Below are 21,782 nucleotides of genomic sequence, written 5' to 3' on the forward strand. Positions count from 1 at the left end.
TTTTCGTATTCAAGAAAAATGAACACAATTCCATTCGCCTTTCCTTCGCTTACATATAATATTATGCTCTGTTTTATTAATCGATAGTGCAACAAAATATTATCCGAAAATATTGTATATAATGAGTGCGTTCGCATAGTGTAGTCTGGATGACCCCAAAAACAAATCCATATTAACGGTTTATTTCAAAATTTAACATCCCTTTAGAACATACAAACAGAGACATATAATACATATGTCTCTGATACAAAACACGAAGAAAAGGGTTATCATGGCTATTCAAGCATGAATGTATAGGTACAATATTAAGAAATTCATGTTGGAGTTCCCAAAAATATGTGTACCGAACAATGGGATTATGTTGATTTGTCTTGGATTATGCTGAGACTACTATATATCTGTTATAGTAGTCGCAGGATTATGTTAACTTGTAACAACACTTGACCAGAGCTAGACATATTTACAAGAGATTGGAAAAATCATGAAATCACATTAGGTATCGCGACCTGACGCGAAAACAAAAACGCCAAACCGAAAACACGAAAACGCTGCCACTACCCAGCTTAAAGCCTCTTCCGAACATTTGAAAGGTCCGACTATATACTGGTTACCTTAATTACACAAACAACCATTTAAATTCAGTTTCATCTCCGCATCTAGTAAGTGCTTCTAACTACCTCCCTTACTACTATCAACAGGTAGAAGGTATTCCTATGGGCACTAACTGCGCCCCTTTAATAGCAGATTTATTCCTGTATTGCTATGAATCTCAGTTTATGACCAAACTCAGTAAAGACACGTCATTGTTACATTTGGTTGATACATTCCACAATACCTACCGTTATCTTGATGATATTGTTTCGTTAAATAATCCAGAGTTCTCTAAATATACTACCGAAATTTACCCAAAGGAACTTACTTTAAATAAATCTAACATAAACAGCAGTAGTTGTCCTTTTTTAGATTTAGACATATCAATTTCTAAAGGGAAAGTCCATACAAAAATTTACGACAAAAGACTGACGATTTTTCATTCCCTGTTGTTAATTTTCCTTTGGCCCAGTCATACGGTGTTTATATATCCCAACTCGTTCGTTATGCCCGTGTGTGTAGTGATGTCATAGATTTTAACGAACGTAATCAATGCATCACTGGTAAATTATTAAGTCAGGGATTTCGTTACCATAAATTACGTAAAACTTTTACTAAATTCTTTCATAGATACAAAGATTTGATTAGTAAATTTGGCTGTACCTGTAGAAAACTTATTAAGAACGGTATTTCACATCCTAAATTTTACGGTAATATTGTACTAAAAGCGCGGAAATTACTATGTGATCCGTGTAAGCTCATCGAACCATTAAACAAACTTATTAGTAAAGGTTATCTTACCAATGTTGTTATTAGATCTTTTAATATACATTTTTCGATTTTGTCATCAGCAAATTAAAACATAACTAAATTTGTAGTCTTTTCTAACGGTTTTTTGGGATGTATAAATACACATCCACGTTCATTTTCTATTTAGAGATTACTCTATCTATATATAACATTATATATATCTATTAAAAGGTTAACCCCTAACTATCCTACTGCATGTCGATACTTTTATTTTGGCATTGCACAAGTCGTGTCATCTTTGACTGTCCATGACGTTAAAACACTAAATCCCTGGGATGTGTTTTAGTTGATTTTAGCCTCTGATGCATGATTTTTTATTATTAATTGTTTTTGGCTTTTAATTAGCTTTCCGAGTAACTGCGAGTACTCTCAAATCGTACTTTCGTGTTATTTGACCTGTTGATACAATTTATAATGTATTTTTGTTAATTGATGTTTACTTATTTAGTGTTATATCTCGTCTCACCTTTTTTTTAATATTTACCACCTTTGATAAGTGTTTAGTATGACGATAAATTTTCACTTCTGTTCTCGTACTATGAACAACAAAATTATTTATTTTGTAAAAAATATTTCCGTACTCTATGTATACCTTACAACAAAATTATTTTTATTTACCGTGTACGTTGCTTTATTTGGCGGCATTTTGTCCAAGGCTATGGTTGTCTTTCTGATATTATTTTACATCTAACCCCTTTGTTTTATTAATTTTGTATTTACATTGTGTCATAGTTCAAATTTATTCGTTCAGTGTATGTTCACTTGTTTATGTTAATATGTCGTTTGATTGAGTTAAGCCATTGCAATTGATATTTTATAGTGTCTGTGTCTTTCTATGTTGTAATGTTACACTATTGTTTCAGGCTAGGGGGAAGTTTGGATTGTTTCAGGCTAGGGGGAAGGTTAGCGCCTATTAAAACGTTTTAACCCGCTGCATTTGTTTGCACCTGTCCTATTTCAGGAACCTTATGTCCAGTGGTTGTCGTTTGTTGAATATGTGGTTCATAAGTGTTTCTCGTTTCTCGTTTTTTATATAGATTAGACCGTTGGTTTTCCTGTTTGAATGGTTTTACACTAGTCATTTTTGGGGCCCTTTATAGCTTGCTGTTCGGTGTGAGCCAAGGCCGCGTCCGTGTTGAAGGCCGTACTTTGACCTATAATGGTTTACTTTTACAAATTGTGACTTGGATGGAGAGTTGTCTCATTGGCACTCATACCACATCTTTTTATATCTATATATTGTCATACAAAAATCTATGAAGATATAGAAAATTCAGTAAGAAATGTGTGCTATATATATATATGTATATGAGATGCACCAACATCATTGTAAAGGGTGAAAATATAACCATACGTATAGTACACGAAAACAAAATGTAAACCGTATTAATGCTTTAAATTATATTTTCTAGTTATCAATTTTAATTTCCTTTTTGATTTATAACATAATGAAACGTTTATCCAAATAACAAAAAAGTTCAAAAGAAGAATTTCAAACAATGGACGACCTCTTTATAATGTATCAGCATTTCATGCGTATTATAGACTAGACCGGTGCCATCTAAATTATCCATCGAGATGACCTCCGAACTGAGTGCCGATGATCCCATATAAACATAAATATAAAAAATAAATAGACAGACAAGCTGTTTTTATCGTTTATGACGATTTTTCTAGCTCTGTTCGATTTCAAATAATAGCTAGAATAAAAAAACATATGTTAATCATTGTTTTATCTCGGCATAAGAACGATTTCAAGAACTTTTGTGGGCCGGACCAGTCAACCGTCGAAAATAGTTATTACTGGAGGCTCCCTTGTTTCAATTTTCAATGTTGCCATTCTTTTGTTTTTAAAATGAATGGACATGCTGAACACCTGTGCACACAATCTCCAGCCTGGGACATAGTATAATAGTCCCATATCAAGCTAAGAGCCAAATTAAAGGTTCCATGAAAACGGATTCAACTCAGTGAGATTGTTGCAGGCCAATAATACATCAACGACGTTTGTGTGCTTATTTTGACGAAATTGAACCGAACTGTCTGCTATTATCGAAATCTTATGTCTATATTCCGCTTAAATAATTAATGTTTGAAACAAAATAAAATCATGTTTTTAACATGTTTAATATGCCTAATGAATTTTTGTAAAAGATTGTCTCACAAATCTATTCGAAACATGAATTTTTGAATTTGTGATGAACAAATACATTTTTATACCTTCAGTCTTTTAAAATAATCCTGCACACCTGCTAAAACAGTCAGCATGTGTTTTATTTAAATTTTCGCGATGTACAATGTAGCAACTCTTAGAAATATTTTTTTTTTACTTGTGTGACATGCACAATATGTTTTAAACATACTGCACAGTTTTAAAATCTAAGTATGATAACTATTAAAAGTGAATTAAGGAAGACTGCATTAGGTAGAAAAATAAGAGCAAAAGCATAAAAATACTATATGCATACACTGTACGGGGATGAGCTTTTCGTCCCATGTTAGTTCCAGTTTATTTTGTGTCTCAATTCAAGGACTTATATAGACTGTAGTCGCTTTATACAAATCCTTTCTCCTGTTTAATAATTATTGTATAAAATTCCGATAAATGGTCGACTAATAGAGTTAAATTATAGAACGCGCGTAAAGATTTCCCTTGATCAGAGTTAAGCGGATGTTTTTCATAACGGGCAATTTGCATTACTTTTAAAGCTGGTTTAGCAGACTGTTATGAAACTCTAAACTGGACATGCATTCTGGCATGTGAGAAAAGTTTTTTTTTCACTTGCACAGTGAACAGCTATGGGTTAAATATGAGAAAAACTGCATGGAGTGTAAAAGAATGGATAAGAACACAGATGCAGTCGAGACAAATGACGGAATGACAGGAAATGGAATTACTCCAGTTCAGCAAATGATTTCATCATGCAGTGGAGCATTTGTAACCTCAGTATTTGGTAAATAAGTGTGAATGTCAAATAAAAAACGAAGTGGTCCATAATGGGCAAGTAATAGTAACAGTCATTTATTATTGACTGTCAGCTTATTTATTTTGTGCAAAATACTGCGTAAATAAGAATTATGGGTTCAGAGGTCAGAGCTATTGTCATGATTGTCCTGACATTTTGTGCCTTATTTGGCTGCCATGAGAATCCATATTCAACATAATTTAAATGTTGTCAGAAAAAATTAAATGATTGACACCACTTCAAACCTGTATCATACCTGTCAAATAACCCGTATCCTGCGGGTGTGACGCGATATTTTCACAACTCTGAGGGTTCACCCGAGATACCAGCGAGGTCGTTATATAACCGGGGAATTCAGAAAATGACCAGTTTTCAACTGGATTTCTAAAGCATTCAGACTGATTTCATAAGTGATTTTACTTTGAAATATTGGCAAATTCATAACTCTTCCTGGACAAGAAGTTCAACTAGCTGTATAAACTCAAATTAAGTGACCCATTTTAGTGCATGGCTTCACTTGACAGCTTTGGTGTCAAACACACTGTTAATTAACACCAATTACCTTAGCTTTAGGTTGTAAATAATTTATGTATTTCAAAGTTGTTTCACAAAAATTTGAGTTACTTCCCCTTTTTTGTCACCTTTCAAAATAAACTCATTAAATTTATGTTCATTTTTGTAAAATAGATTAAAATCTAAAACAAATCGAATGCCATGAATGCAAATACGTATTACAAAATTACTTTTCATTATTTTTCTACCTTAGTCAGTCATGTTTGTACAATTAGAAAATAAATAGATGAAAATTATTTTTCTCATCTCTGCTTCCTTTAAATGTTTAACTTTTTTTTTTATACTCTTAACATCAACCAATTTTTAAAGATTGGCCGACCGTACGAGGGCTGTATAGCCAGTCAAGGTTGTTAAAAACTCCCATCATCTTTAAAGATTGTATAAAACTGTACAGATAGATGTACACTGAGTGTCTTGTGACTGTTGAACTGATCATAATACAAGAAAGTGGGGTTATGGCTTGGCTTGAATTGTTAAAGTATTTTATGAAACAACAATATATCAAAATCATAAGTGCATTGCAACAATAATAGTTTTAAATTATTTTCAGTTAATACTTACATGACGTAACCATTTGAACATGTTTTGGATACTGTTTGTTTTAAAATATATAAAAAAAATGTCCCCTAAATACTTAAATTCAGCTTGAAAAAAGTTTGTACGTGTTATGACCTGAGATTTTATTCTTCAATGCAGGTCATGACCTGCATTTTCATTTTCATAGGTTGACAGGTATGCTGTATATTTTAGCAAATCATCATTCTGAATTTTTTTTAATGATAGTTTTACAGGGGCGGATCCAGAACCTCGATGTCTGGGGGGGCACCATGAAACCAAATTAAAGATTTGTTTAGATATGTATATATGCGAGTGTGCATGGGTGGTGGTGGTGTCAAGTTTTCATGATGATGGTGGTTGTGAGGGGAGGGGGGTCTTCATTTCTATATACGTTCATTATTTTTGGATCCATTTCTTTCTACTCTTTTATTTGCTGCCAATTGTTTTCTATTCTTTATAGTTCATCACACCTTTAATCTGTTTTCTATATTTTTTGGCCCATTTTTTTCTAGTCTTTACTTTTTGACCATTATTCTCTAATCTGTAACCCCATTCATACCCTCATTCACGGTAACCTATTCATACCCTCATACATGGTAATTGAAACAAGAAAAAATGTACGCATATAACTGTCAATGACTGTAGGTTTTCTAACAATACAATATCATTTTATTAATGAGTATATATAAGGCACAGACCATTCATGTTTTGTGGGGGGGAAGGTTTGTTTTAAAGACAAATCGTTGGTTTCCATAAAAAAATAAGGGGAACAGAAACACGACATTCAGTTTTAAAAAAATGTTGTATGCATTGAAAAAAAATCGTTTGTTGTTTAATAAAGTTCGAAAAAGACTGTTCTGAGAAAGACACATTCCCCAGAAACCGTATACAATGTGAGTGTTTGGTAATAAAGATGTATCTCATATCGATACTAACATTCTTGACACTTAATATCTATATTCTTTTAACATGTTTAAGACCGATTTTATTTGGTAATTTCTTTCCTGATCAAGATTTCACTTGTTAATCGATCTTGATCCTGTAATATTGTATTAGGAACCAATAAATATATTCGTATTAATTTCAATCAGCATGTACATGTAGTTTACATAAATGCTGTTGGATATAGACATTACACAAAGGTGTCAATATTTTATTTTACACACGGGTCACCCATCAATAAATTGTCATAAATCATGCATGTTGACAGTGGTTGAAGCTGGGGTTAATTAACAACCAGTTTAGGAAGTCAAATCATGCTGTGTCTTGATTTTCGATCTAGATATCTTGATAAGCAGATACAGTAGCAATAAAACTATGTTAGAAAATTTTTTTGTGACCCCGACTGGAATTTTGGGGTCGTATATTGGTATCATGTAGTCATCGTCGTCCGAAGACATTTGGTTTCCGGACAATAACTTAAGTTTTAGTGAATTGATCTCTATGAAATTTAACCAAAAGGTTCAATACCACAAAAGAAAGGTTTGGATTGTTTTGGGGGGTGATGCTCCCAACCGTTTAGGAATTAGGGGCCAAAAAGGGGCCCAAAACAAGCATTTTCTAGTTGCAGGACAATAACTGTGTATAAGCATTTTGATTGCTCTGAAATTGTACCACAAGGTTCAATACCACAAGTAGAAGGTTGGGATTCATTTTGGGGCAATTGCCCAAACCGTTCAGGAATTAGGGGCCAAAAAGGGTCTAAAACAAGCATTTTTCTAATTTTCAGACAAATAATTTGTGTTTAAGTGTATTGATGTCTCTTAAATTGTACCACATTTTACAAATATAAAATTTCTACAAATGTATTTTTTTTTAGAAAAATTGGGGGTCACAATTTATTTTGCTAATTCTTTGTATATAGTCTGAAAACAGATTTACTAAGTAAGTCTTTGGACTACATTTATTCTGTGTCAGAAACCTATAATGTGTCAAATATTTAATTACAATCCAAATTCAGACCTGTATCAAGCTTGAATATCGTGTCCATTTTTGCCCCAACTCGGCGAAGCAGTTTATTTATGAATGAGTTGCACTGGTTGACTCCAGGTCAATCAGTGTAAACGTCATGGAACAATCGGTTTTTACTGTGACGTAATAACATAAGCATTGTGACATAGGAAATTTACGGGAAAGTGCACCAATTCGAAAGTCGTCTATACATCGAGGCTTCCAAAACGGTCATATTTGCCGGACAATATAAATTTATCAGACATTGACCAATGGGCCAAGTATGAAACAGACATCCTGCATAGGTTTGCTATTTCAAGGTCCATGTAATTCAGAAATATCAATGCAACCATTTTGACTTGACCTTGTGCCTTAAACAGCCACACTTTTCCTGTCATAAAAGTGGCAGTACTCTATAAACAAGGCCTTCTATAATCCCCTCTCATCACAATCAAGGTTAATTAAGCATCTAACTGGTGAGATTTACCTGTGCTCACCTGTGTCAGGTAAACTACATGTATTTGTACTAGACATCAATCGATCTTTTTGGAAGTTATTTTTTTATTAAAATTTAAAACATTCCTAGTTTAAATCTAACTACTTTTTAGCAAAACAGATTTAAACATCAGAAAAATGTATTTAAAAGGATAAGATCATAATTTACAAAGCCTTGAAAGGTGGTAAAAAAGTTTATTAGACAGAACCACATTGATTTAAATATTAGAGGTGTGGGCATTTAAACAAGTGTGATATTTATTATGTAATAATGTGTCAGAATTCATCCAAAACTATATAAATGTCATTTATACCATTATATTAAGTTCATCTCAAGTATTTTCCATAAGAAATAACGTGGAGAAAACTGCTTAAACTCAATAATGCTAGATAAAAATACACAGATTTTGCACAACCGTCTCCGTTCCGCATTCTATCATGGTCTAGTAAATATTCGTTATTGGGAAACATGTTTAGCAAATAACTAAGCTGGTCCTTGTCTGACTAATACACTTTGTTAAGTCTGCTGGCTCAAATATTTTTTGGAAGCCCTGCTATACATATATGTTGCATAAATCCAACATCAAACGGTTACTGTGATAAAAATTAGCATGTCTTTAATGATCTAGAAATATGGCACATTATTAATACACCAGTTTGTCATTGTTTGTGGCTAATTGCAAAACTGTCATGTTTACTCTGTTCAGGAAAGGGTAAACAACACACAAGTGGTTGAAAGTCTTTATCATGATTACAGCTACCATCATGACTATGCTATTGCACAATATGTTTCTGTAGAGTTTATTTTAAGGTTCACAGATTTTTTACATTGTGCACTTCATTTCCAAAATTCCAGACTATCACCAGCTGATCACCCTAAATTTTTATTACATGTACAGTAAAACTAGTATAAACCAGTTGGCTATGGGACTAGTATGAAAAATGGCCCGTTTGGACAGTGTGTCGTTTATTTCAGTTTTCCATATTGACTGATATGATTGACTTGTGACGTCAGACATTTTGCATGTAAAAGTTCTGTCTCATCGTTAATTGTAAACTTATAAAAACAAATACCGTAATAATCTTTTTATTAAAAGTTATGACATGATTTCTGTGAAAATATTGAGACATGAGATATATTCGGCAACGATACATTCAAATATTTCTCTTAGTTTATTTTAATGAAGACATAATAGTGTTTCATTAAAAATAGCTCACTACTTTTAAGTTCATGGTTTACAGGTTTAACACCTTGCTAATCATGCTAATTAATTATCCTAATAAAATCCTGTTATGTAAGCAATTGTGTTTTGATTGCATATCGATCAATAAAGTTATCATATAAGATTAATTTAACAAACCGGTTTTGACAGGTAATAATATTAAAATGTAATCAGAATTAAGAGTATTGGGGCTATAAAATTAGACCGTAATTGGGAATACACAGAGTCCTTTTTACGAAGGATATTTTTACAAAGATTTTGAAGGGAAAAAATGTTACTACAATTTTCAGCCGGAATGGAAAGGAAACCGGTTTATTCTGGGTTCGTTTTACCCAGGTTTGATATTATTTTACTCTAGGCGTTTTGGCTACAGTATTTTACATTCATGTCATTCCATCTGTTCTGACATCCAACAAATATTTCTGTCACATTTTTCTCTGGTAATACTGAATAACTTCCTATTTAGTAAGCAGCTTGACATGGATAAGTTATAAATAACGTCTGAACACTTTTCTTATCTGTCAGATACCTACATTAATTTTTACTTCTTGTTCGCTGATGCTTTGAATTTATCAATACATGCATCTTGAATAAACTGAAAAAAGTGCTAGTCGAACCAACTATCATGACTATTGTCATTGATTGTCATGAATGTTATCAGGTGATTTCTTGTTTAGATAGAAATCTTTTCTATATATTTAAGGCCAAATATCATGATGATTCTACTAGTTTCTGATTTAATCAAATCTGATATTGTACACCACAATGTATTATTATGATTACAGTTACTCCGTTGGATGTGATAAAGATACGACTTCAGTCACAGAAGAAACCACTGGTCAAAGGCCAAATTTTTCAGTACTGCAATGGACTGATGGATCATGTATGTGTATGTGCTGTTAATGGAGGGTCAAGTTTATCACCAGCACCAGAGTGTCCATGGTATAAAAGGCCTATACCAAAACCTCTTACTGGCACAGCTGTAAGTTTCGAATGTTTGTTATAACATAAATATAGATCTATCAATCCAAGAATTATAGCCTATTATTGCCTTAATATTTTGAAAATTAATTTATGGCTATATACTGTAATAAATGATTGTAGAGCATGCACATATTATTTAAAACCACGATATAATTTATTGACTGTAAATCAGCCTTATGCTTTCACAAGATAATTTTGATGATTTTCTCAATATAAAATAAAAGATATGGTATGAATGCCAATTAGACAACTATCCAACAGAGTCCAAATGAAGTTTATTTTTAATGAAAACTTCAATGAAAATTTTTTTTCAAATATCTTGAGTATACACTTACACTTGATCTTGATATGATTTCTACACATGTTAAAGAAAGAAAACCACTATATCAAAGTAGCAATGTATTTCTTTATTTGATAAGATTATGTATGAATGAATGTGGAATTAAGTATCCAAGAAAAGGGTATATATTATCACATGTCACATCCCCTATTAATTACTTTACACAGTGTACAATGTTTATTGTACACTTAACAGATCACAAGTTGTATATTGTGGATATTAGTCTTTCAAACATGTCAGATTGTCTTGCAAGTTGAAATTTTGAAAATTGCACTTTGCTGCATCAGCTGGAATGTCACAACAGAAATTTAAAGCTTGCTCAAATATGGTTTTATTGACTATAGAATTGTATAGATATTAATCAAAAGCTCTGATGAAATCTTTTTTTTCTTTTAGGATGCCTTTTTTAAAATTCTTAAATATGAAGGAGTTGCTTCCCTTTGGAGTGGATTGCCTCCAACTCTGTAAGTGAGGATGGTACCATTATGTATAATATGTTAGCTACAAGCTTGTAAAATTGTCTGAATTCTGATAATGTAAAAGTGAATTAAAGAGTTATTATATCGATAAGTAATATTAAGCATAAAGTAAACTCTATCAAAAAAGGGCCTCCGTGGCTGAGTGGTCTAAGTAGAGGAACTACTGTATCACTAGCCAGTCAACACTGAGGTTGTTAGTTTGAATCCTGCACGGGGCAGGTGCACTGAACTCCAATCTTAATTGACTAGGATTGTCAGTTTTCCTACCAAAGGTTTTTGGTTCTCTCCGGGCACTCCGGCTTCCTCCACCAATAAAAACTTACCACCACGAAATAGCACAATAGTGTTGAAAGTGGCCTTAAACACCAATCAATCAATCTATCAATTTATACAATGTAAATTTAAAAATCCCCAACAACTGAAGGTATATGTATCTTTTGGTTTATGTGTCATTGGTGTGTGGTCTCATTGACACATTTCCCACATCTTGTTTTATCCCAATCACTTTATGGTCATCTTTGTGTATAAATATATTTGCATAGCAGCAGTAGATTTTTTGTCTGTCATGTTTGTCAGTTGGAAACACTTTACATGATTATGTCATGTAGGTGATGAAAAATAAACATATATTCAAATTTAGTTTTCCTAAAACATAAAAAAGGATGATTGATCGATTGAGTGATTGATGATTGTTAACATCCAGTGCCAAATGAAAATTTAGAGAAATTGAAGTTGTAGCTATAACAAACATTATTATTTTTCTTTCTTTTTATTATAGAGTCATGGCTATTCCTGCCACAGTTATTTATTTTTCATGTTATGAGATATGTCGTAAGAAGTTAGGTTACCATGAAGGATTAGAAGGCAGTGATTGGTGGAAACCTATGATTGCAGGTGCCTCTGCAAGAAGTATGTATAATGTTATTAAATTATTAGGCATAATTGATTAACTGATTGCTTGTTATTTTGTAGTGTGATTCATTTTATAAGTACAGAGATGAATTATTTTTTATCAATCAGAGGCATTACTTAAAACCAGTAATTTCAAAATTAAGTCATGATGAAAAGCAGGTGTTTTTAGATATAACTTATATAAGTTATTTTGTAAATATTATTTACAGATGTGTCAGTTCATACAGATCTTACTACCATAAAAAAATAATCTCAGACATTCGGTTATTTTTCTCATTGAGTGTGAAAACCAATACCGTATTTTTCACATGCGTCTAATTTTTGCATTGTGTGTGGCAGTTTAAGAAACGCAAAAATTTGACCCGTGTAGATTTCACTGCATATTTCCAGATTTATTATTGTTTGAAAGTTTCATATTATATTGCTGATTATGGAGTCTTTTGTGTTGTTTGGTAGATCACAAGAAAGTGTATACTTAATTAAGGTATCTGTTTATATAAATAATTAAAATGACTAATCATATATGGCGCACCTTTTGACAACACAGCAATCAGACACAGGTAAAAAGATGTTAATTAGCGACGATCTATTGATTGGTGTCATAACACGAACATTTTGCATCTGATGTAAATTAAAATAAAAATAAATCACATTTACACGGATATTTGTTTATCTGTAATGATCAATAGCTTCAATTTTTAGCTTGCCCCATGGTCTGTACATATTCTATGTTTGTTGAAAGTTAACTGAATTATGTGTATTTTCGTTTGTAGTACCCATATGCAATAGATTACCTGTCAGTCAATCAAGTTTATGTTGTTTACATTTTTAACAATACGATACAGTTATTTTTTCGCGTGTATTTTCCCTTTCAGCGAAAATTATACACAGTGAAAATTTAACCTGCCCATTTTGTCATCAAATCGCGAAAAAAAGCGGACGGGGAAAAACCTGATATACGGTACTCCTGAAACACTAATTGCCGTCATGATCCACTTTAGCTTTGTGTTTGTTGTCTATAATACTCAACTAATATTGAGTTCAATGGTTTCGACTGATATTTCGTTGTATCTTTTTTTCTTAACATTAGTAGGTGATGTCACATTGAGGAATAAAGTATGGGACAACCCTTATATTTGGTTTACAGTTTTATGATGTGGAAAATTGAACTAATAGATGTATTTTGTTTTAAACAGCACTGTGTGTGACAGTTATTAGTCCCATAGAGATGATTAGAACCAAATTACAGTCAGAACAGCTGTCGTACAACCAAATCTGGAAGTCCCTTGGTCAGTCCATCAAAACTGGAGGTGTGACCATGTTGTGGAAAGGCCTTGGACCAACACTGCTTAGAGATGTTCCTTTTTCAGGTAAGATAGATGTAGAGATTCACATGGTTATGTTAGGTGATCTATTTATTATATGGTATGTTATTTAATTTTTTTAGGTATAATTTCTTTTTACCAATATTTGCAAATCATAATTCCTTTAATAAAATCTGACAATACCATGTAGTGCATGAAATATTTTTGTTACATACATTTCTTGTGGATATTTCTAATTTGAATTATCCTGTATGGTTTGTTGTTGCCTCATTTACATGTGTACCGAGTACATGATAAAGAAAGAATATAAACTAAGTTATTTGTAAGATAAAAGGCTGATGCAGAGTTCTCAAAATCATTTTTCCCTGGTGATCTTTAAAGAAAATCTGCTGGTCCTCACTATTAATTCTATAGAAAAATATTAAAATTTTGTCAGTCCTTTCAAAATTTTGGTGGTCAAAACTTTTGGACCTCCACTTTTCGAAAACTCTGCTGATGAACCAGCCTTATGTTACCACTGGATAAGCTATAACTATCTAGACACTTAATTACTTTATTTGTAGAGGAGCAAAACTTTGCACTATCGTTGAAAAAAAGGTGCCAGTCTTCTGCAGTCAATTGAGTGTTCTGTTAACCATTTTGATTTAATAATACAATTCCAAAAGGATTATTTTTTTTACTAAGATAGTGCATGTAAAATATGGAATCCATAAAAATGTATCCTATTTTAAATCTGTTAACATGTGGTTTGTACAACTTACAACTTCACTTTTAGCACTGTATTGGTTGTCATATGAGAGTATGAAAGCCCGTGTACTGCTACAGAGAGGAACATCAAAAATGACTTTTGCCGAGAGTTTCACAGCTGGTGCTGTGTCTGGAACAGTGAGTATTAAAATATCATGACATTATTATTACTATGGTTAGAATGATGAATAGGGCAGCTAAGAGGTGATTTATAAAAAAAGATGTAATAATCAATGTAAGAATTCCTTAAAAAAACTGCATAACTGAGCTAGGCATATATGTATATAAACAACTGCATTATTGAGCTTTGTATATCCTAATCAACTGCATAACTCAGCTTAGAGGATCCTGAAAAACTACTTACTGAGCTTAGAGTATACTTAAAGACTGCAATATACAGATGTTCCTCATTTCTGATTGGAAATTTAGCTGAACCTTTTATTTACAGATTGCTGGTATCCTGACTCTGCCATTTGATGTGATAAAGACACACAGACAGATTGAGTTAGGAGAAGTATTAAAAGGTAAAGATTTCATTGGTTAATCAGATAAAATTGAGAATGGAAATGGGGAGTCTGCTTTATCATGTTTATGACATGATTACCAAGTCATTGTTAGAGGGTATATGATGACAGTCATTGACCTCTGGACCTTCATGTTTTATTGCTGGAAATTTGTTTGTTTGACAGAAACCCCATTTTCTGGCCTAATGAAAGTGTTTTGTTAAGGTTGACCTACATTTGACAAAATTTTGGCGCTGAGACCCGTTTAGGAAATCTGTGTAATACCTTCTTATATAAACTAATTTTTTGGTACATATTTGTATGATTAGAGTTTAAATATTTATTGTGTTATTTATTTTTTACATGTTTAAGCAAGTCAATCAATCAATCATGTTTTAACAAAATTACTAAGAAAGAAATTTCATGAAAACTTCATTGTCCATACTTTTTATATGACTGCAAAATTTTTGCGGTCGTATAATATTGTGATGTTTTCGGCGTTGTAGTCATCTTCCGAAGTCATTTGGTTTCCAGACAAGTGTATGGATCTCTATGAAATTGAACCACAAGGTTCCATACCACAAAAGGAAGGTTTGTATTGACTTTGGAAGGTATTGTCCTAACTGATTACGAATTAAGGGTAAAAAAGGGGCCAAAAACCAGCATTTTTTACTTGTTTCAGGACCATAACTTGTGTATAAGTGTATAAATTAAACTTTGTTTGATTACGTCAAAAATTGATTTCTTGGGATTCTTTGATATGCTGAATCTAACCATGTATTTAGATTTTTGATATTGGACCATAAAAGGTAAATGTCCAATTTCAAATTTTTAAGTTATTAGACAACATTTATTCTGTGTCAGAAACCTATGCTATGTCAAGGGTCAGAAACATATGCTATGTCAAATATTTAATCACAATCCAAAAACAGAGCTGTATTGCATAATTAATAGAAATTGTTAGTAGATTCATAGTTAAAAATAGATATAGCATCAAATTCTAATTTTAGAAATTATGTATAAATGTAGTTTGAAATTTAATGTTTATTATTAGATTTTTATTATGCCCCCGCCGTGGCAGAGGGGGCATTTAGTTTTACTCTCGTCCGTCTGTACGTACGTTTGTCCGTCGGTCCGTCTGTACGTCCTAAAATTGGTTACCAAATGTTATTAAAATTATACACAATGCTTATTACCACAAGACACAGATCAAGTTTGAATTTTGGTGGCATCACTTTTACTGTTCTAGAGTTATGCCCCTTTACAAATGGAAAAATTGCTGAATTTTTTGTTTCAGTTCTCCAACTTTAGTTTGCCTCAACCAATTGTTATGAAACTTATACACAATGCTTATTACCACAAAACACAGATCAAGTTTGAATTTTGGTAGAGTCACTTTAACCGTTCTAGAGTTATGCTTATTACCACAAAGCACAGATGGAGTTTGAATTTCGGTGGCATCATGTCTACTGCTCTAGCGTTATGCCCCTTAATAACTGGAAAAATTGCTGATTTTATTGTTTCCGTTCTCTTACTTAAGTTTGCCTCAACCAAATGTAATGAAACTTATACGTAATGCTTACTTATACCAGAAAACTCAGATCAAGTACAAATTTGGGTAGCGTCACTTTTACCGTTCTTGAGTTATGTCCCTTTATAACATTGTATGCAAGCGGGGGCATCATCTGGACACATTCCCCATTTATTTGAAAAATGATTTAGGGTAAGTTTTATAGAGTTTTTACAAAACATTGTATTAACATGATTAATAATGATATTTTGGAAATAGGTTTTTTTCATTTTTTTGTAAATTTTTTTAAGAAGTTTGTGGGAGGTTTATTTGTTATTCTGTATTAATTAATTTTCAGAATGCTATACATATATTCTTTTTTTTTTTTGATGAAGCGAACCCCTTTAAAAAGTTAGCTTATATTGTCCATTAATAAATAAATAAATTAAATTCTTGGTGTACTTGGATATGCTGAATCTAAACGTGTATTTAGATTTTGGATATTGGACCAATATACATTTGTTCCATTGTTTTATAGAAAATAAAAATGCAACCAGGTCGACATGGAAACTCATGATGAAAATGCAAGCTGATCATGGATATCATGCTCTCTTTACAGGTATGTAGTATCATTTAACTTAGAAGTCCTGCCCATTTACAAACACCAATAATTATGTTAACCGTGGGTTGTATCTCTAATTTGCATGCACGCCACAATTATAAATTAAACATGTGGTTAACCCATTAAAAGGTCAATAACTTGTCATGATCTAGATAATTGCCTTGCATTTAAGATGTATAAAAATATTCTACAATTTTTTATCATGTAAAATGCCAACATGTTTAAATCCGCTCCGTTTTTGTATGTGCCTGTAATTATGTTGTTGTCGTTTGTTGCTATATATTATATTTTTATAACAACTCGTAAAAAAAACAGATAATAAAGGTCTTCAGTATTGACAGGACCATAACAATTTGAACCAAAAGGATGGGGCTGTTCCAGAAATGATTGTAAGGGGGGGGTCATGAGGCGCTTAAAACATATTTATTGGTGGGTGGATGTATTTCTGGGAGAAAGTGCAAAGCAGTGGTAAAATTGTTCTTGAAATAGTCATGATAGTTACTTGCCTAAAATTACGGGGGAAAAAGTATCTCATTTAAGAATGAACAAAATTTTAAAAAATGAAAAGAATTACTGGCAGTTGACACAGATTACTACACTTATTTAAACATTGATAAGTATTGTTTACTGGTTATATTTTCAGGACTGGTTCCCAGAACTATAAAGGTAGCCCCAGCTTGTGCCATCATGATCAGTTCGTATGAATACTTCAAGGCTTACTTCAGAGAACAAAACAGACTGAATAACTCATAGTATTTGTTGTCAGATACACAACACAAACAATAAAGTGTTCACTGTGTGAAATCCTTATTAAATAAACTGGAAGGAAATATTCCACATATCTAATTTTGCACATATGTAATCGACAGTTTGCTGATGGTTTTGTTCATGAATGGTGCATAGATACAGCTATTTTAATAGCTCTTGGTCTTTTTTAAATGTTGTTGAGATGAACAATGTTTTGTAAACATAATAAGCATGGTTAAGTGATATTCTTTGTGTGTACACATAAGTATCAAATTCAAGGATAATTTTAGTGTATGAAAGAGATACTCTTTATGTCTGTTTTGTATGTAATACTCGTAATGCCAAATATTTTATTATAAACTGATTTTTTTTAATAGTTTATGATCGATAACATTGTATAATTAATAATCAAAGATAACTTATGTACTTCAGAAAGACAGATCTGAATGTTATTATGGTGCTCATGTTCATATGTAGAAAATATAACATGCAATCACAGATTTAAAATCTTTATTGTTATCATAATTTTGTTTTGTTTTATCATATTCTATATTTGTGTATGATCCTGCCACAATTTTTTTGTGGATACAATAGTTATATTATTATTTATTAATGTAATTCATAGTTCTATAACCTAGGACTTTCACAAGCTTTTTTATTACATGACTGGAAGAATGAAAGTAATTATAAGTATACTGTTCTGTGATTATTACTTTCAGATTAAAAATCAATACATTTCCTTTCGTTTTACATGCATTTAAATTAGTTACAATTCTTTCACTTATGCAATTGAAGAAAAATAATTATCTAAACCAAAAAAAGTGTGTGGATTCCACTTTTATACGTGTGCTGTGATGTATATCTTTTATATCTTTGTCTTTTAATTTATCTTAAGAGTAAACAACACAATTTCTTCCTACCAAATTATTCATATTTATATATGAAATTAAAGAGTCATACAAACTTTTTATTTGGTAAATGATTAACCACTACTTTGAATTGTAAAATGGAGTAGATTTAAAATGAGGTGTCTGCTGAGATCCATTCACTCTTGACAGTTGATTTAAATAATAAGTAACCGTCAATAGTGGAATAGTATTGTACATGACATACATGACATAGTAAAGTGGTAAAAATTATTTATATTATGATTAAAAAGAAGAATTCATGAATACCAATTTATCATGGGGGTGTCCACTCTTTGTCACTATGGGCCTCTGTGGCCGAATGGTCTTAGTAGTTAATCTTCTGTATTCCTAGCCTGTCAACACTGAGGTTGTGAGCTGGAAACCCCGCATGTGGCAGGTGCATTAGACTCCAATCTTACTTGACACAGGTCTGTGGTTCTTTCTGGTACTCCAGCTTCCTCCAACAATAAAAACTGGCCTTCACGAAATAGCCTATAGTGCTGAAAGGGACATCTTAAATACCAACAATTAATGATCATGAATCAATCACTGTCACTATCTAGAAGCAGACTGACAAGACACTATATTACAAAATTGAAGATATTGGAATTGTTTCTGAGCAGCCAATTTACTACAATTTCTATGGTCCTGCGCTTATAAAAGGCTATAGGATATTTGAGGATATTTGAATTCCTGAAATTATAAAGTCAGAGGAAATAATTTTTTCTTTTATATGTGAAAATATTTTATTATGTAACATACTTATGTAAATATAAAAATAAAGATTTATATGATTATTGGAGGTCATGTCATTCTAAACTAACTAAAGTGAAATACTAAAAACTAAAATAATTAACCTGTATCTTGAAATCTTATTACATTTTATAGAATTATCATAAACTTTTTATTGGTGCAAACTAAGTTATGATGTTCATGGTTTGTTGTTTACGAGTAATTTTATGAACATAAATGTATGGGTATTTTTTTTAAAGTTTGAATGTTGTGTATTCAATATTTTGTTATATGTATTATGTTGAACTGAAATTTTTTAGAGTTTTTATAGGGACATATCCAGAATTACTGTTCATTTTGAAAAGGAACTTAATACCAAAAAAATAACTATGAGGCAAAAAATTTTACATTGATTTCATTTACACATTGAAGGAAAATTATATGGCTTGTTTTGGATAAGTTCTTCTTTCCCTATGCTTTCACAGCAAATTTACCAACTGCTTCAGGAATACTGAAATAAGATAGGTAGAATTGCCCTCATTAGGCAAGCAGATGCATTATTTTTAGATAGTTTGGACATTTTTAATGGTTTTTCTTGATACATGAAGAATATATCAAGGATCAGCTAAAATGATTGTTGAACAACTACTTTATGAAAACAGTTGTATAAAAATAAAGTGCCGATTTAGAAAATCTAAAATTGAATTATTGCACCTGTGCCTTTTGAAGAAGATGTTTAAAACAATCATATGAAAAGTGTCATTGCCCACACTTTCTGGTTTGGTATGTATGCTTAGCTTATAAAGTATTTTTTTCTGTATAAATATTTATTTCAAGTGAACTTGAGTGAATGTAAAAAGGTGAGCTATATGCACATACAAATAAATGTAAACAAGTTATAAACAGACAATTTTATTTCTTGTGAAAATGTTTTAAAATTAAAAAAAATATATAAGATAGAATAAGCAATCATGTTGCATCATGATGAATCTTTGCCTCTGTTTACTTGACAGTAGTATTGAGACATTTTAAGATACATTTTTTAAAACATTATAAAAAAGTGAGTATTATTATGTAGGTATTAGACTAAATATCACTTTTTAAATTTGAACTTTGTTATTAAATGAATTGATTTGATATGTAAAAAGCTATGTTAATATAACATGTTTTAAATGAAAAATAAATTGTTAATATAAAGAAATAAAACTATATTTTCTCTAATTTAAGTACTAGTTAGCTCTTGTGGTATAAACTGCCTTCAGGTCTGTCATTGTCTGTTGTCATCTTCATCCCTGAATGTTTTAAAAGGGTTGGCTATATAGCAGAGTAATAACAAGGAGATCACTACCCATAATCTTTGTCCTACTGTGTGACCACAAAATTGTGGACAAAAATGCTTTGAATTCATAATTTTTATACGCCCATTTACGGGACGTAATATGGTATACCATTGTCCGTCTGTCCGTCGTCAACATGTCAGACATTAACTCAAAAAAATTTTCACCAGTTTGCATAAAAATTTGGTGAATTGTTTATATCTATTGACATGAGCTTCCTTTCGTTTTTTATAAAATTTAGATTTAACGTTTCCGAGTTATGGGGTTTTATTCATTAAAAAAAGGGGGATTTTCCAGTTTTCGGACAATAAGTCAAGAATGCTTTCACCAACTTGCAAGAAATTGTGGTGAATTGTTTATATCTATTGACATGAGCTCCCTTTCGATTTTTATAAATTTTATTTGTTTTGTACTAATTTTTCTTGGATTTCATTTAATGAATTTAGTCACTAATTGTTCAATGCGGTTCCAAAAAAAAAAAATGTTTATAGACTTGTATGCAGAATTTGTAAAAACCACAAAATCAAGTATCCACAAAAACTTGTACCCACGATTAAGAAATGACTCCACAGTATTTTGGTCACAATTTTTCTTATCTACCATGGAAAAGACTGGATATGGCATATTTATCATAAAACAAAAATACATGCATGCACTTGACGACACAGTGCTTTAATTTTTATTACTTTGCAGTTTTACAACACAAAGTCACCATGAGCAAAAGCACATATATCTCATTGCAAATTCAAGCACTGGTTTAAGCAAAATTATTTGTTAGATACATACCAATCATGCTTCACCTGTGCATTGAAGAATACAAATGTGTGAGTTTTAGCAAATTGCCGACTTAAACAGGCAAAGATAACTTACAAATAATTTCGTTATTTGACTGACAATCTCATTGCTCAATACAAAACAATACAAAAATTTAGACAACTTAGGGCAACATCAATATATTAGTTGTATTCCATTCAAAACTGGCAGAAAGATGTATTGTATAACAATTATTAAACACATACAAACAGAAAAGGAAACAATTTTTGAATTGCAGGATAGATATTTCTTCTAGATAATTTGTGCTATGGCGTTACATGCTTTGATAGGGCTTTCCATAGTGAAATGTAACTTGTAACTTAAGCATGGTTAATTTTATTTTTAATTTCAAGAGGAAAAGAGGAGGGGTATTGAACTCTTGGGATGTTGAGGAGGGAAATAATTGAGTGGTGTGAAGCTACTTTCCAGGCCTCAACTCTACATTACCTATCATAGTGATGTGAGTCCGATGTGAACTTTCTTAAAAGCCTATGTACGCCAATGCCAAGCAATTAATTAATAATATACACTCAGATATTTAAATTACTAAATCTTAATTTTTATACGACCACAAAAAAATTTTTGTGGTCGTATAATGGTATGACGTTGGCGTCGTCGTCGTCGTCCGGCGTCGTCGTCCGAAGACACATTAGTTTT

At 31.7% G+C, this 21,782-nt stretch overlaps 1 protein-coding gene across 1 annotated transcript; it reads left to right on the forward strand.

The window, feature by feature from the left end:
• The first annotated feature begins 4,097 nt into the window (after positions 1 to 4,097).
• On the forward strand, positions 4,098 to 20,201 carry LOC127703749 (probable mitochondrial glutathione transporter SLC25A40). The gene is made up of 9 exons (XM_052207834.1): positions 4,098 to 4,355; positions 9,952 to 10,148; positions 10,887 to 10,954; positions 11,748 to 11,878; positions 13,078 to 13,251; positions 13,982 to 14,091; positions 14,402 to 14,477; positions 16,505 to 16,585; positions 17,232 to 20,201. The coding sequence occupies exons 1-9, from the start codon at positions 4,226 to 4,228 to the stop codon at positions 17,339 to 17,341; spliced, it is 1,077 nt and encodes a 358-aa protein (XP_052063794.1). The 5' UTR covers positions 4,098 to 4,225; the 3' UTR covers positions 17,342 to 20,201.
• Positions 20,202 to 21,782: the final 1,581 nt, after the last annotated feature.

This window comes from Mytilus californianus, unplaced genomic scaffold, assembly GCF_021869535.1.
Source record: "Mytilus californianus isolate M0D057914Y unplaced genomic scaffold, xbMytCali1.0.p SCAF_50, whole genome shotgun sequence".
Classification (NCBI taxonomy): Eukaryota; Metazoa; Mollusca; class Bivalvia; order Mytilida; family Mytilidae; genus Mytilus; species Mytilus californianus.

Excerpts from the sequence above, each read along its gene's own strand:
- LOC127703749 (XM_052207834.1), top strand. The coding sequence starts at position 4,226 with ATGGAGTGTAAAAGAATGGATAAGAACACAGATGCAGTCGAGACAAAT. Across the intron at positions 10,149-10,886 it reads AACCTCTTACTGGCACAGCT|GATGCCTTTTTTAAAATTCT; the intron begins GTAAGTTTCGAA and ends TTTTTCTTTTAG. Across the intron at positions 13,252-13,981 it reads TAGAGATGTTCCTTTTTCAG|CACTGTATTGGTTGTCATAT; the intron begins GTAAGATAGATG and ends CTTCACTTTTAG.